At 35.2% G+C, this 17,425-nt stretch overlaps 1 protein-coding gene across 1 annotated transcript in view; it reads right to left on the bottom strand.

Annotated features, from left to right (window-relative positions):
• The window catches only part of PDE11A (phosphodiesterase 11A), a 474,543-nt gene that overhangs the window by 85,500 nt on the left and 371,618 nt on the right, over positions 1 to 17,425 (bottom strand). The window contains exon 14 of the mRNA XM_074303019.1: positions 2,985 to 3,075. Within this exon, the coding sequence (XP_074159120.1) occupies positions 2,985 to 3,075 (91 nt within the window). The remainder of the gene's footprint in view (positions 1 to 2,984; positions 3,076 to 17,425) is intronic.

The following is a 17,425-nucleotide window of genomic DNA, read 5'->3' as shown; positions in this document are numbered from 1 at the left end:
TATCAGTCTTACAGAGATGTCTAAATGTTGTTGTTCTTAATTATCATTATCTAAATGCCCTGAAAAAGACCATATCCTTACCTTGAATGAACACTATTCTCTAATCAATTCATAATTGTTATAATTGTGAAGTATAATTAACAATCTTGAAATTAACTATCTTGTAAGTTCCTTAGGCCCTAGTACAGTAAATTGTCCATAATGGGTGGGTTTTTTTGCTGAATGAATAAGTGAATTTGTATAGACAACTCTGGGATTTCCAACATAAATCTAGTGCATTTTCCAGAATTGAGAAGAAGGTATGACAGAATGGAAAAGAAGAATAGTTTTGAGTCTTAGTTACAAAACCTTAATAAAAAACATGTGACTTTGATCTCTTCACTTAAATTTTGTGAGCTATAATTTTCTCTGGAAGGTAGGGATAAAAATATTTGTTCTTTCTTCATCTAGCAGACTAAAATGAAATAACATATGGAAAGGGTTTTTTTCCAATCACAAAATTTTGTGGAGGGAGAGAGATGAGAAAGGAAATATCAGCGAAGAGTTTGTTGTCAGCAGATCCCAATTCCACTTCCCAGTTTATCCTGACCCTGCTCTGGGTCATCTGAGATAAGTTATCCCATTCTTTGGGTCTTTATTTTGTTCACTTCTATCTGACTCTTTGTGACCTCATGGATTTTCTTGGCAAAGATGCTGGAGTGGTTTATCATTTCCTTTTTTGGCTTATTTTATGATGAAGAAACTAAGGCAACAGCTAGGAAGTACCAAAGGCAAGATTTGAATTTAGTTCTCCTCACCCCAGGCCTAGAAGAACTCTATTCATTTTACTACCTAGCTGTTACTCTTTGGGCCTTACTTGCTTGTAAAATGAAGAGATTAGACTAGATTGTATCTAAGTTACATTCTGAACATTCTATGTTCTTTGGACAAATTATTGGCAACATGAATAGCAAAAACAGGAGACTGGTTTTGGAATTGGGAAAATTGGAGGCCTTCCTCTTACACATCTAGGCTGTGTGGCCATGAGCAAGTTCCTCCAATGTCCTGGACAGTTCTCTTAGAGTACAAATTATAACCATTTGCACTATGAAAGATTTGATTCTTCTCAGTGGTTCAATGATCTAAGGCAATCCCAATAAACTTTGGATCTAAAATTTTATCTGCATACAGAGAGAGAATTATGGAGACTAAATGTAAATCAATACATATTTTGTATTTTCTTTTTCTTTTTCTTCTGTATTTTTCTCTCTCTTGGTTTTTTCCCTTTTGTTCTGATTTTTTCTCCCAACATTATTCATAAGGAAATGTGTTTTTAAAAAATGAATGTACATGTATTGTCAGAAAAAAACAAAAACAATAAATAAATAAATAAATAAATCTGTTCTTGACCTTAGATAAAATTGTCAAAGCAATAGATTTCAGGGTATTTTTGCTCATCTCTGCTGGCTCCTGTTACTTGGATCTAAATATCTATATTTCATTCAAAAAGGAGAATACACAACCACTAGTGACTTCTCCTGTTTCTACTCTGAATTCAGGGTCTTAGCTACAGATGGCAGTCTCAATATTTTTCTCAGAGGCATGAAGCCCACTTATAAGAAACCTACTTTTTTTTTCAAGACAGGCTGGAGGAAAAACACACCATATTTAATGATAGTGAGGCTTTAATGATGATAATAATAATAATTAATGGCACAGCTAGAAAAATGACAAATAATGGGGAACAGATGATCCTTTCCTGGTCTCAAAAAGTCTGCATGCTTGCAGAAAATTAAATAGATTTCTTCCTGGCAATATTAACTTAGCAGCCTTAGTTACAGTGATAGTAGATGGCAGGAGCTGAAAGTGTAGAAAGGGACTGTCCCACTCTAAGTTCCAGTGTTGCCATCTGAAGGATAAATAGGGGAAATTATCTTAGTTTAGATTCTTCCTTCATCTGGGTTCCTTGCTGACAAGCCATTCCTGCTGGCAACCATAATTTCTTAGTCTATCTCTAAGGGTTTCCTCCATTCCACTGAGAAAACATATTTCTCATGCTGTTTTCCTCTTTGTAACCTTTTAAAATCATTTGCATATCACAAAAATAACTAGCTAGCCCTCTTGAAGTCTGTTACAATGGAAGATGTTTGCTTTGCTACTTCTTTGCTGAGTTCTTTATCCATTTACTGGAAGAAATAAATATACTCAGATCATAATTTATGGACAATGTGACATTTTTGAGGGCCAAAAACAACATCAATGAAAACATTTTATCTCTAGGATTCTAGGGTTATTTACAATTTACTATCTTTCTACTTAGTGTGACAATAGGGGGAAGGTGATAGGTATCTAGCTAGAAAAATACTTATTTTAGTTATTGTTGCAAGCAACTATTATCAGTAATTTTGAAATGCTCCTGGAGGACAATGATAGTATTTATATATCAATACTCAGTGGTTATTTTTAAACCATAATTTTTATAGTATTTCATAAAGAATAAAGGAAAAGAAATGCATAGTTCTTTGAATAAAATCAGCAACTTAGACTTTGCTCAAGTTATTGGTGCAATCTTATTCTTAAAAGAAAAACTATGAAAACTTTTATATTTTAGTGTGATGAATTGAAACACCCACATAATTAAATGATTAGAAATTGCTTAAAGCAGATTATTCCTGCATTTTACTTTTGTATTATCAGTACTGGGCAGTGCTTGACATATACTAGACCAGGTAATAAGTGCTTATTTATTGATCTTAACAATCAGATAAAAATTAGGTAGATAGGACCAGTGAAGACTTAACATGTCATCTCAGAATAGCATAAGTACCACCAAAGAATAGGAAAGGGATAATGCTGGGGGAAGGAAGGCAGAATAGAGAAGAATCTTCATATTCTATTCAGGATACTCATGGCACTAAAAAAAAAAAAAAAAAAAAAAAAAAAAAAAGGCAAAGATTTCTGCCAGTTTCTGATTCAATAGGTAGCTGGAGAAATTAGTTCTGTACCTCACTTTGTAGAATCATCACAGCATGGTTAAAGTGATGGTGCTCCAAGGTAGCAGAAGTTCCATAAAGCTGGGCCAAAGCAGATCCACTCCTGAAAAAGGATAATAAGGTAAGATACTATGCCCCCTCACAACAGAATCCCTTTAAGTTTCATGTCTCTGAAGTAGTCTGAATGCCACCATGCATCTGCTGCTAATACTCAAAGGCAATATAGATCTAGTGTAGATGTTTGCCTATTTCTGGTCAAGGAACTTGAATAACAATTTAGTTAAGCACATATCAGCGTACACACTAGCAGCCTGATTCATTTGGGAGAAGGAGAATGAAGAGGAGTAGGGGAAAAGAAGAGCAGGTTAGAGAAACTTGGAAGGTTAGGACATATAAAAACTTAGACAAAATGGAAAATAATGGAAAAGAATATTATGTAACTTCAAGTGGCATAATATAAATCATTAAGATGAAGAAGCCAAAGTCCAAATCTAAGAATGATGAATAATCACACAAAAGTAATAACAAATTACTATTAACATGATAATAACATTTTAATGTTTATAAAACATATTATCTCCCTTGTTCCTTTCAATGATCCCATAAAGTCAAGAATATTGTTATTTTTATTGTATATATGAAAAATCTGAGGCTTACAGATATCCAAAAGATCTGCTCAAGATCACACAGTTAGTAAGTCTTCAAGATGAGCTGAGGACCCAGGTTTTCCTGGTTCCACGTCTAGGGATCTTATCCATTAATTAACCAGTACTGACAATGGAGTTTTTCTGGAAGGAATTTATTATCTTCTGGAAGGATTTATTGCTAACTATGATGATGATGATGTTATGTAAGAAAAGCACTGTTTCTGTTTTCAAATCTAATTTAACTGGAATTTTAAAATAAATTTTTGATTAATTGTATTTTTACATAACTAACATTGTATTCCTTTTACTGTCTTTTCCTATAGTCATGCTTTATAATGAATAAAAGAGGTCCTAAATAAATATTCTATACAGCTAATTAATATGTCTAAGATATTTTATATTATATATCATATTTCCTATGCATGGTTCCTTACTCATACAAAGAAGCAGGGGAGGCTGAAGGGTGTTTTTTTTAATAAAGATTTTTATTTTCAAAATATATGCACAAATAATTGATAACATACTTAGGTAGTCTTATGTTACATAGCTTTATGTTTCAAATTTTCTCTTCCTTCCCCCAACTCTCTCACTTAGATGACAGCCAATTCAGTATATGTTAAACATGTTAAAATGTATGTTAAATCCTTTTTTTTTTCTCCTGAGGCTGGAGTTAAGTGACTTGCCCAGGGTCACACAGCTAGGAAGTGTTAAGTGTCTGAGATCAGATTTGAACTCGGGTCCTCCTGAATTCAAGGCTGGTGCTCTATCCACTGCACCACTTAGCTGCCCCCCTATGTTAAATCCAATATGTATAAACATATTTATACAATTTCCTTGCTGCATATGAAAAATCAGATCAAAAAAAGAAAGTAAATGAGTAAGAAAACAAAATGCAAGCAAACAACAACAAAAAGAGTGGGAATGTTATTTTGTGATCCATATTCAGTTCCCCCAGTCCTCTCTCTGAGTGAAGATGGATTTCTTCATCACAAGATCATTGGAACTGGCTTCAATCATCTCATTGCTGGAAAGAGTCACATTCATCAGAATTGATTGTTGTGTAATATTGATGTTTTCATGTACAATGATCTCCTGGTTCTGCTCATCACTCAGCATCAGTTTTTGTAAGTCTCTCCAAACCTCTCTGTATTTGTCCTGCTGGTCATTTCTTACAGAACAATAGTATTCCATAACATTCATATACTATGACTTATTCAGCCATTCTCCAACTGATGAGCATCCACTCAGTTTCCAGTTTCTTGCCACTATGTAAAGGGCTGCCACAAACATTTTTGCACATGTGGGTCCCTTTCTGAAGGATGTTTTTTAATGTGAAGGCTGTGAAGGCCTTCTCATTTTATTTCTTTGGGGGCAAGCTTAGTCAATATGATTTCACAATAGAGTTTCAATTGTGTTTTACATATACATTGTTGTTATACATTTTATTTTCCTGGTTTTATTTAACTTTACATTTTTTCAGTTCACGTAAGTCTTTCCATGTTTTTGATACTCATTATTTCTTATAGCACAGTAAAATTCTATTATTTTCATCTACCACATAATGTACATTTAGATGGCACAGTAAATAGAATGCAGAGTTTGGAGTGAGGAAGACTCATCTCCCTGACTTCAAATATGGCCTCAGGTACTTACTAACTTGCCATCCTGGGTAAGTCACTTGACCCTGTATACCTCAATTTTCTCATTTGTTAAATGACTTGGAGAAAGAAATGGCAAAATACTCCAGTATCTTTTCCAAGAAAACCCCAAATGTGGTCCTGAAGAGTTGACATAATTAAAAACAGCTGAATAACAACAAAAGTGCATTTTAAAATATGAAGTTTGCAAAGGAGGATCCATCAGAAGCCAGGCTACAAAATGGTTGAAAGCTGCAAGTTTGGACTTTGTAGCCAAGATATGTAAAAGCCTCAAAAGTATAAATCTATGCGCTTGTATTTTACTGCAGAGAGGAGGACCCTGGGCCTAGCCCAAATCTGATTTTCTTTATTTTATACAAAGTTTTAATAAAGCTCTTGTCTGATTTTCTCTATCAGAACTCTTTAGATGTAGCATATTAAAAGACTTATAAGAAATTATGCAAAATAATCTAGCTGGACCAGGAAAATTATCTACACAATGACAACAATATAAATGAAAAGAATAATGACAATATAATTGAAATCAATTGCTATGAAATTGTATTGACCTAGAAGGAGTCCAAAGAAGAGATATAGGAAAGTATCTCCTTCTTATATTCCTTTCTCAGGTTGGGAGATGGAAGAGGGTTTGGTGCAGAAATCTGAATAGGATGTCTATCCTTTTCAAAATTTTGATTAGTTTTGTTAAACTGGTTTTTTTTTTTTTTTGTTCTTCTCTTGGAATTATTTATTATCAGGGTTGAATTTCTGAGAAGGGGGATAGACTGGAAAGTATAGATAATCCAAAACAGAAAAATCAATAAAAATTATAGTTGTTATTTTAAAGAGTAAATCTTTTAGAAAAATCCATGAGAGGAAAAAAAGGTCATAGGATTCAGGATAAGGATCTGTACATGGTACAATCTTTCTTTTCCTTCTCTCTTCTTTGTAATTTTTTTCCACTAGGCAGAAAGGACTTCAGAGGGGAAATATATATGAGCAGACTTTTTCTGAGAGGAATTATTAGCAATAATTAGTCAGTCCTCTTTATTAATAATACAGCACACATGTTCTCTTTTTCTTCCTTCCCTGTCCTAATCCAAATTCCTAGAAAGTTGATAGTAAATGTAAATCCAATAAAAAGCTGTGCCCCTTTATACAGTGGAAGGAGCTGTCTAAATTCAGCACTAAATGTAGAGTCAAAGATGAGGGAGTTCTGCTGCTGATAACATGTTTTTAATAGTTGATAATAAACAATTTATAACATGCCTTTATCAGGTGCCTTTTCCATGCCAGGTACTATGCTAGGTATAGTGATACAAAGATAGTTGTGAAATAATCTTTACCCTCAAGAAGTATACATTCTACTGGGAGAATATAACATGTTCATAATTAAATAAATACAGGACATATATATATATATATATACATACACACACACACATATATATATGTGTGTGAATCTATGTATACATGTATATCCCCTTAATTTTCACTTATTTGCTACAACAAAAAGTGAAGTCTTTGATATATTAGCTTAATAGTTGCACCCTTTGGTGCAACTATTAGTTTCCAGATTGCTTTTTAGTCAATGAATTAATTCACAATACCATCAACAAGCTGACATATACGTGTATGTATTTGGGCATGAGCATGTATGTGTATTTTTTTTAACAACTTTGGAAATCAAGAAATACCCTTTAAATGAGGTGACATTTGAATAGTATCTTGAAAGAAGTTAGGGGTTAAATATGGTCAAAAACTGAACCACAACAGTGGGAAGAAGGAATAGAAAATAGCCCAGTTTCACTGGAACATGAAACGTATATAATCAGCCTGGAAAGGCTTGGGTTGAATTGTAAAGATTTTAATATGCCAAATGGAGGAATTTGTATTTTTATCTAGAACTCATTAAAGGACCATTGAATCTTCTTGAATGTGAAGTAACATGGTTAGACCTATACTTTAGGAATCATAATTTGGCAGCTAAGTGGAAGATAGTTAGAGAACAGGAGACTGAAGGCAAGGAGATTAACTAAGAGGCTATTTCGATAATCCAGAAAAAGAGAGTGAGGGTTTACACTAGTATGTAGCCACATGAGTGGCAAGATGGAGTCATATATAAGAGACACTTAAGAGGTAGAACTGGCAAAAATTTGCAACTGATTGGATGTGGAGGGCTGAGTGAGAATGAAGAATTGAGTATAACTCAAACTGTGAATGTTAGTGACTAAAGAGTAGTAATACATCTATATCCAGATTAGTACAAATGATAAATCATGTGAAGTGGTTCCATGTATTTGAATTCACACTGTTCAAAGTTATAATTATGTACAATATAGTGAATTGTTCCAGAACAATGGAAATAGGCAATATGAATTTGAATAATGTGACCACTTCTCTGGATTCATTATTTGAATAAATCAGGATTTAGCTATGTTCTTAATAGAAATAAGGAAGTTAGAAAAGTAGTTTAGAAGGGAAAATAATGAGCCCAGTATTAAATATGTTGAGTTTCAGATGCCTATGGCACAAGCAAATGGAAATGTCTAATAAGCAATTGGAGATGCAGAAGCTTAGTAAAAAAAAGCAGTTTGATAGGTAGAGTTGAGTGATCTGTGTAGAGACCACTGAATCCATGAATGCAGATGAGATTACTGAGTATGGATTTAGAAGAGGAGAGAACTTTGGCAGGCCCTTTTACTTAGCACAAGGGATGTAATTTTGCAAAAGAGACTGAAAAGAATGATTGGATAGATAGGAAGAGGACACCTGGGCAAAAGGTTAGAAGTTATAGATGAGAGCATAAAGTTGACCTGATAAACTAAAGTCAGATTAGTGTCATGAAAACCCAGAGAAAAGAGAATATCCAGAAGAAATATATAGCATTTTCTAAGAGTTTGATTATGAAAGAAAAGAGAAAGATAGTGAGAAAGAGTAAAAAGATGGAAGGAAGAAAGCATTTAATAGATCTGTATGCCTGACATTGTGCTAAGCATGGAAAATACAAATAAATACAAGCAAAAAGAAAGACTGTCCCTGACCTCAAAGGATTATTTTCTAATGGGGAAAGAAAACACACAAAGGAAAGCTGCAAAGTGGAGTAAAAGAAGATGTCTGGGTGTCAGGAAGAGAGCCAAGAGGGAATGAAGGACAGTCTGAGATTCTTAACAAAATGAAGGCTGCAACATTATAACGGGTGGATTTGCTCTCAGTGAGATGTTCCATGTTGAGAAAACCAAAGGGAATCTTGGATGTTTCCGGGTGAGGAGAATCTAAATGCCAATGGAAGTTCCAGGATGAGAGAGAATAATTTGAAAATCAAGAGCCAGAAATAGGACTGGGGAATGGTAAGGTAAAGTGAATTTACATATATGTGTGTGTGGATGGATGGAAGAGACTTGGGTGTTTTTCTAGGCTGTGAGAAAAAAAGAGCTAGCAGGTAGAGAGAGATTGAATCTGTTGGGTAAGAGAAGAGGAGGGAATAAGATCAAGGGCTTAAAGTAGGGTTGGCTGTGAGAATCCTCCTGTCATTCCAGAATCAAAAACCTTAGCCTGGCATTCAAAGCTCCCATAACCTAACCAGCCTCTCACACCAATCTTTCCAGTTTTCCCTCACACCCTACTACATATTCTTTGATGTTAGTGGCACTTGCTTTTCTGAAATGAGACAGTCTACCTCCCAACTCCAGGCATTTTCTCTGACTGTACCCATGCCTGCAATGGGTGTTCTCTTTCTCCCCCTCCCAGCCTCTCTCCCCTCCCCCTCCCCCTCCTCCTCCTCTCTTCTTTCTCTCTCTGTCTCTCTCTGTCTGTCTCTCCTCTCTGTCTCTCTGTCTCTCTCTGTCTCTCTGTCTCTCTCTGTCTCTCTGTCTCTGTCTCTGTCTCTGTCTCTGTCTCTGTCTCTCTCTCTGTCTCTCTCTCTCTCTCTCTCTCTCTCTCTCTCTCTCTCTCTCTCTCTCTCTCTCTCTCTCTCTTTTTCTCTCTCTGTCTCTCTGTCTCTGTCTCTCTCTCTCTCTCTCCTCTCTCTCTCCTTCTCACTGCCTGTTGGTTTCCCTGGCTCTCTTCAGGTCGCAGATAAAATCTCATGTTTACAAGAAGCCATTCCCAAATCTCTCTTAATTCTATTGCCTTCTTCCTTTTGATTATTTCATATTTATCCTATATTCTGTTTTACATAATTGTTTACATATTATCCCTCCATCACGTTATAAGTTTTTTAAGGGAAGGGACTGTCTTTTGTCTTTCTTTGTGTCCTCAGTGCTCAGCACAATGGCACATTGGACATACAATGGGACATGATTAGGCACTTAAAATTGTTAACTGAATCTGTGATTACCAGAAAGCAAGAATCATTGGTAAGAGATCTTTGTATACACCTACATATATGTACATGTACACAGAGCATATATACACACGTGTGTGGATATACATGTGTATATACATGTATGTATGTGTACAAATTATTTTCACCATCAAGGACAGCAGACCTACCACATTTAGGTGATGGTATCACAGTCCTAGATGTGCTTATGGAAAAAGTAGAGATGCCATTGAAGAGAACAAAGATTGGGAAAAGCAGGCATACTAGATTAAGTAAACACTGAAGAGATCTTTGCTAAAAGAGTAACAGTTTTTAGAGTATTGAGGAATCGATTCTCAAAGTATCTGAAGGAGGATACAATGCTTAACACAAAAGAAAAAAATCTTAAACCTTATTATTTCAAAAAAAGATGAACAAGACGGTATCAATAACTACTGAGCCATTTACATAACATTTAAAAAAATTTTAAATGTACACGTATATGTAATTTGTACACGTATAGAAACATTAGGGTACTGGGAAGGAACAAGCAGCTTTTTATAAGTAATATAAATTTAAGTATGTTGTATTATATAATATATAAATATATATTACTTATATAGTATAATAATAAAAAGTCTATCCAAAGTGATGAGTCTATGTTGAAAGCTTAAAAATGGAGGTCTTCTGCATCATCTAATACGTGAATGGAGTTAGGTTCTTTTGATCAGCTGTCTAACCAGAATAATCTGCATCTTTAAAACTGGAGGGATTTAGACAAGTGCCTTTTCTGTTTAACATTCTTTTTTTTGCTGTATCCACAGAGTGACGGTCACAACTTAGCCACTGCACAGTTGTCGCAAATAAACATTTATTCTGTTCTCTTTCATGCTTCATTTTCTGTTTCTGGTATGGTAGGGATACCCACCAGATTTGAAAGTTTAGAGCCATGGTGACCTTGGAGCCAGTACTCTAGGTAGGCTATTGAAGCTAACCAGGTTTGTAGAGAACTCCAGAGAAGCCAGGGTGTCTGAGACTGGAGATCAAAGGGGATTTTTGGTCTTAGAACTGGGACTGTTTATACTGAAGAAAGCAAATAAAGCTCTAAACCTTATCACTTTACCCCATCCAGAGACTTAAGGTGATGCAAAGGGGATGAGATTAAGGCCCAAGTTTTGGAGTATGAATTTAAATATTTCTGATTATACTTTTTGAAATAAATGTTACTTTGTAAAAATCAATCTAACTGTAGTTAAAATCAACTGGTACAAGGGGCTCACACATAAATTTGGGGAGCAATATGAGTGAGAGCTAGAACCATTTGTAGAAAACCTAGACACCTTTAAACAGAAAAACCTAGGAGAGGGGTAGAAATGTAATATACCTGATTTATTTTGATAGTAAGGGACAGGGTAGTCAGTTTTACATAAACTAAAGTAGGAGTTCCTATATATTATGAAATTCTACAATGTTCTAATTTATAGGTTACATTTTGCTGATTGCATCAGGAAATAGAAGAAATAGCTCATAACTTCCAAAATATATTTTATAATCATTAAAATGAGTTTAGCTTAACCATCCATCTAAGAAAATTGAGTTGATAAAATATGATAGTTTATCATATGTATATGATTGGCTAAAAACTCCTATAGAGTTTTTTCACATTTGTATAAATATTATTTCATAACTTACATCCATACTATATTATCAAAGAATATTAATATTAAAAATGTTAAAAGATTTTTGTAGTTTCACAAAGATAGTCCAACCTATTCTACTTCTGTTGACTTTTTGTTGTAACTCATTGTTTATTTGCAGTGTCTATTGTAAAGCTCTTTTAATACTCTAAGTATCTTCCTGAAACCAGAGCTTACATTTTTAATACTAACATTGTTCAGATGATATATAGCTGTAAATCATGAATTCTATAGTCTTTGAAGAGCTGAAGTTTGGGATTACCTTGGCAATGAGGGCCATAGAGGAGGAACAGGCTGCAAAACGTTACAAACAACAAAACATGAAAGAGAAATGGGGTAAAAGAAATGAAAGAAAATGGGATATCATCAGGATATGTATATTTGAAGAAAAATATGGGCTGGCCATATGACAAAAAAAGAAGAATAGATGGATAGTTTGAGTACCTTAATGGTTTTTTACATGAGGCCATATGAACTTGAGAAAGATCTCTAGAAGTTTGAGTGGACTTTCTCTGAGTGGACTTACAGAAGAATATGGATCAGGACTGCAGAGGCCTGCCTAGATGAACCATGATTTGCTTTGTTGGAGGCAATACTCATATCAGTAAAAAATATAGATACACTTGAATATTTAAAAATTTAACCATATGAGGAGCTGGAAAGATAGAATCTGATACAGAGGATCATTTGAGGACTAAAACTCATTCTTTTCTCCTATTTTCTTTCATTCAGGATACCCTTATATGCATATGGATTAATTATTATTGACATTCTCTTGAGCAAATGGCATAGAGGAAAGAGAGTGTTGGAGTCAGATGCTATAGGTTCAAATTCTGGTTCTGATACATACTGTTACGGTCAGGGGCAGATCTCAAGGGCAGAGTATAAGAGGCACTTGGAGGCTTATTCTGCCTGAGCCTGATAAACTGGGCATAAAGGTATTGAGTAAGCTTCATCAACAAGGAAAAGCCTCCTGGCTCTTGCTGATCAAGCTCAAACTCCTGCACTCTCAGTCATGTGACCAGGGGACTATAGGGAGTTGCAGAAGGTGGGGAGGGAACTCCAGAAGGAAAGGAAGAACTCTGGAGGGAACTTGAGGGAACTTGAGGGAACTCCAAGGAAGAAAGAGGGGAACTCCAGGAGAACTCTGGAGGGAAGGCTAGAGGGAATGTTAGGGAATACTATGTAAAGAGTTAGAATAAAGACCTGTTGCTGCATACTTGAGTGACTCCGGTGTTCTGTGATGGAACCTCTAAAGAGGTAGCTCTCTGACTGAGATAATCAGAGCCAAGACTTCCGAAGACCTGGTGAAGGTGAACCATTTGACCCCCGCTGAGGTAAGCAGCTGGGAAGTAAAGCATACCATCTATGTAATTCTGAGCAAGTGACTTTATTTCTTTGGGATTCAAGTTTGAATCACATCTTATTTGATGCAGCTGTGTAGAGCAGTGCATAGAGTCATGAAGACATGAATTCAAATATGGCCCCAGGTAATTTCTGGCCATGTGACTCTAGGCAAGTCACTTAAACCTCACTTTGCCTCAGTTTCCTCAACTGCAAAAATGGTGATAATTACAAGATCTTTTGCAAAGATTAAATGAAACCATGCTTGCAGACAGAATAGCACAGTGTCTAGCACATAGTAGGTGCTATATAAATTACCTTTCCCTCCTTCTTCCCTGTAAAATGAAGGTTTTGGACCAAATAATTTCTAAAGTTTTTTGGCTATTAAAATTATCTCTGGCTTTTTCAATTCTTTTGGTATTTTCCTCTTCCTAAGGTGGTTTATAAAATGATCCCTTATTGCTTTCAAGATTCTGTCCCACAGACTTCTTCAGTGTACATTTACTTGTATATGCACACATACACACATACTCTGTCTCTGTTTCTGTGTCTCTGTGTCTCTTTCTGTGCATGTGTGTGTGTGTCTCTCTCTCTGTCTCTTTCTTTATCTCTCTGTCTCTGTCTCTGTCTCTCTCTCAACACTGGCATATTCACTGACAAAATCTTATTCCAAATATTAAAAGGTAAGTTTCTGAATGCATGGTGTAATGGAAACAATCAAGAATAGACATTCAACCCTCATCTCAGAAGCTCATTGTATAGGCTTGAGAAAGCTGTATAAACTTTCTAACCTTAATTTTCTCATCTCTAAAATGGGGATGATAATAATTCTAGCATAATCCATCCCTGAGGGTGTTGTGAGGATCAAATAAAATATCACAGGTGAAAGTTCTTGCATGAATTCTGCATAATTATAATAAACATAAAATATACTATTTACATATATTCATATATATATACAAACATGTTTCATACATCTATATTATATATATCTCTACTTCTATTCATGAAATATGCTATTAATAAATTTTTAGATTATGGAATATATGAAGGTTATTTTTCCCCTTGTGCAAAAGGGAAAAGCATAGGGGGAAAATTAGAGAAAGGTGATTTTAAAAAATTAAATGAAACACTATACTTTCAGGCAGGCATGTCTTATGCTTAGGGGGCTTAAGCAAATAAGCAGGCAAAGAGACTAACAATGCAAAAGAAAGTATATATCAATGGTTTTCCTGGGTGTGTATATTCTTAAAAGAAGATGACTGAATGCAATATAGCACCTAGCTTTAAACATTCTAGGAGGCAACTTAAAGGAGGAAAGACTATGAAATGTAATTATGAAATTGAGGACTGTTGGGAGGTGGAGGGGAATGGGATTGGACTGTCACCGTAGATTAATGTATACCAGTATTTCACTTCTGGGACACAGCCTAAAGCGACAAGATGGGTTTTCATTCCCAAGAAATGAGTGGAAGAGATTATGCTAGAAATGAATAGAAGGAGTCTCCTAGGAGAATATACTACAAAGCTGCACCATACTGATATTTAATCATCAGGGGCAGCTGTAATAGAGAGGGGGCTGCCTGGGAAACATCATCCCTAGAGAAAACAGGGCAGAGGTGTATTAACAGAGCAATTTCAAAGGACCATGGTATTGCTGCCTTCACATGACTATTGATCATTCATTGCACTCACATCAAAACTTAAAATTAAAGATAATATATGAAAATGCAAAGGTTCATTTATCAGCAAAACTGAAATAATATATCACATGTTATTAATAAAGATACAACTCTATATTTGCACTTTCCATCACAATTTGCATCTTGCTTAGTATCTTCAACAATTTCTTTAAAGCCTGATATTAAGATATTTTGTATTTTGTGCATTACTCTTTCTAAATCACCTCAAGAAGTAAAGATGATAAAGACAAAAATTTCTCTTGGAGGAATGAGATAAACACTGGCATATTTATTGACCAAATCTTAATCTGAATGTTAAAAATTATGTTTCTGAATACATAGTATAATGAAAATAGCAAGAGACTGGTTGTCAAGAGATCATTAGATTCTAGCCTCAGGCCAGAGCTTATTGTATAGCCTTTAATAAGCCTTTTGATTTTTTTAAGCCTCAGTTTCCTCATCTATAAAAATGGAGGTCATAAGGATTCTTGCATAATCCATCCCCAAATGCTGTTGTAAGGGTCAAATGAAATATCACAGGTGAAATCTCCTGGTAACTATGAAATTTGGCATAATTATAAACTGTAGTTACAATGCCCATTATAATTAATAGTGCCCATTATAATTAGTAGTGCCCATTATATAGCTGAGGGGAAAACATCAGTGTGTGTCACTGTATGTCCTCAGTACAAAAATGACTCTGATTGGTGCAAGACTGTTGACAATCTTGTAAAGGGATAGATTTTCTGAAAATATGTGTGATATCAATATGATAACATTGAAAATACATCAAACAATTTTGTTTTAAGTACACAATATAGATCTCATATAGCATGAATATAGAATAGAAGTTTGCTACTAGTGGTTTTTTTTAAACTATACTTGGGATTTCATACATGTAGGGAATTCCAATGAGGAACTGTCTCTCCTAATGAGTCACTGAGATGTTAAGTGATTTATGTAGAATCATATAAGCAGTAGGTATCAGTGGTGGAGTCTTGGACCAAAGTCTTCCTGACAGAGACCAGTTCTTCAGACTACTTTGGTATCTAGTAAACATTCCAGGAGTTGGAAGACCCTGGACAAATAATTTAACACCTCTAAATCTCTGCTGCCTCATCTATAAAAGAAAGGGATTATACCAGATAATCACTAAGATTCTGTGCATTTCTGTGCAGTTTTGATTCTAAGCAATGTGTCCAAAAAAAAAAAAAAAATCTAAGACAACTCACTTACCCACAAGTCACTTATCTTCCTTCAAACTGCGTCTATCCAGAGTATGTCTAACAGAAAGGCCTGTGAGAAGCCAGCTCATGTTTTACAAAATCTGTGCACTAAGATCTATGAACATTACTCATTGGGCAGGCCTATTTACACTATGCACAATTCTAACAATTTTTGTTTTCATGATATGGGGAAGTTCATAAGAAGCCTAATGGTTAGGAGAGAGGAAAGAAAGGGGAAGTAAGGGAAGATTTCAAAGCAATTCATAGTTATTACTATAAGAATAGCCCAACAGTGAGCATTGGAAGACAGTACAACTATTAAAAAAAAAAACCTCAAAAAATTGAAGAACTTAAAATTGACAGTCTAAATTCATTCATAATAGGGGCAAAGTACCAAACGTATCTATTAGTATCTGAGATCACTATATTATTAGCACAATTCAATGAGTCTCCCAATTATATCCTAGAGTCAATTCTAGCATTTGTATATTGCATTAAGATTTGCAATATTTATAAATATCATTTCTTTATCTTCCCAACAACCCTAGTTGTTATTATTATCCTAATTTACAGATGAGGAAACTGAGGCAGGCAGAGGTCAAGTGGCTTTCCTTGGATGACACAACTAGCAAGTGTTTGAAGCTGGATTTGAACTCAGATTTTCCTGACTTGAGGTCCAGTTCTAGACTGTGCCATTTTTATCTTCTGGAAACATTTCTGTATTGATTTGATAACATTTATCTTTGTACTTCTCTAGCATCCAGCACTGCTGTATGTGTGTGTCTGTATCCAAAATCATAAAATTATGTGTGACGTATATATGCCTATATAAAATGATAAATAGGAATCCTTGAGTGTGGGATATGGAGAATGGTCTAATAGCAAATACATTTTCACCAGAAGAGGGGGTGGCCCATTCCCAGGAGAATTCAACTTGTACCCTCATAGCAATTGGAGGGTAGGTAAGGACAAAGACACCATGGTAGTGGATCTCTCTGATGGCACACAAGTTAATTATGCCATTACTGGGCTGAGTCAGCAGGTAATCATACCCGGTGAGGCATAGGACAGCAATCTCTCTTGGAGAAGAAGCTTACCATTTAAGGAAGAATGGTACTCTATTCCCACAGATGTTAGCACCCCAGCGAAAAGCCCCGTTCCTCCTGTACATTCAGTAAAAACTAGCAATTATATAGCTTATTAGGTCTCGCCAAGTGTTTTAGAAAGGTTATCCCACATGATCTTTATAATACTCCTAGGAGATATGTGTGATTATAATCTCTATTTTTATTGATGAGCAAACTGAGGCATACTGGTAAGTATTTGTGCTTGAATTTGAACTCTGGTCTTCCTGACTCCAGGCACAGTGTTCTGCCCATTGCACTACCTAGCTACTTCAATATCATCCTCTACTCTCTACCCTTACTTACCCTATCCAACCGATCAGTTGCAAGTCTTGTTTCTAATTCCACATCTCTTGTGTTTATGCATTCTCTTCTTTCTATTCCTATGTCCACATCCTGGTTCAGGCCCTCAATGCCTATTGCAATGCCTTCCTCATTGCAACAGCCTTTAAATTGGCTTCCTTGACTCAAGCCTCTCCCTTTTCTATCTACTAAACAGCTTCCAACAAAAATTCTTTAAAGAGTAGATTTATCCACGTTATAGCATTACTCAAAATTTTCTCTATAGTCAAAGAAAAAATTGCTTCTTTTTTCATTTTGAGCTTTTTCATAAATTGAACTTTTTCCTGTATTTCCAGTCTTCTCATACTATCCATCTCCCTGCACTCTCTCTATCAGACTAGCCATATAGATCTGTTTGTTCTTCCTCACACCTAACACTCCATTCCCACTTCCAGCCCTTTACTTTTCACTGTGTTTGGAATGCTATCTTCCTAATTGCTGCCTTTTAGAT

Source organism: Sminthopsis crassicaudata, chromosome 3, assembly GCF_048593235.1.
Source record: "Sminthopsis crassicaudata isolate SCR6 chromosome 3, ASM4859323v1, whole genome shotgun sequence".
Taxonomy (NCBI): domain Eukaryota; kingdom Metazoa; phylum Chordata; class Mammalia; order Dasyuromorphia; family Dasyuridae; genus Sminthopsis; species Sminthopsis crassicaudata.
Note: the sequence above shows the minus strand (reverse complement) of the source record. Positions and strands in the feature narration are given on the sequence as shown.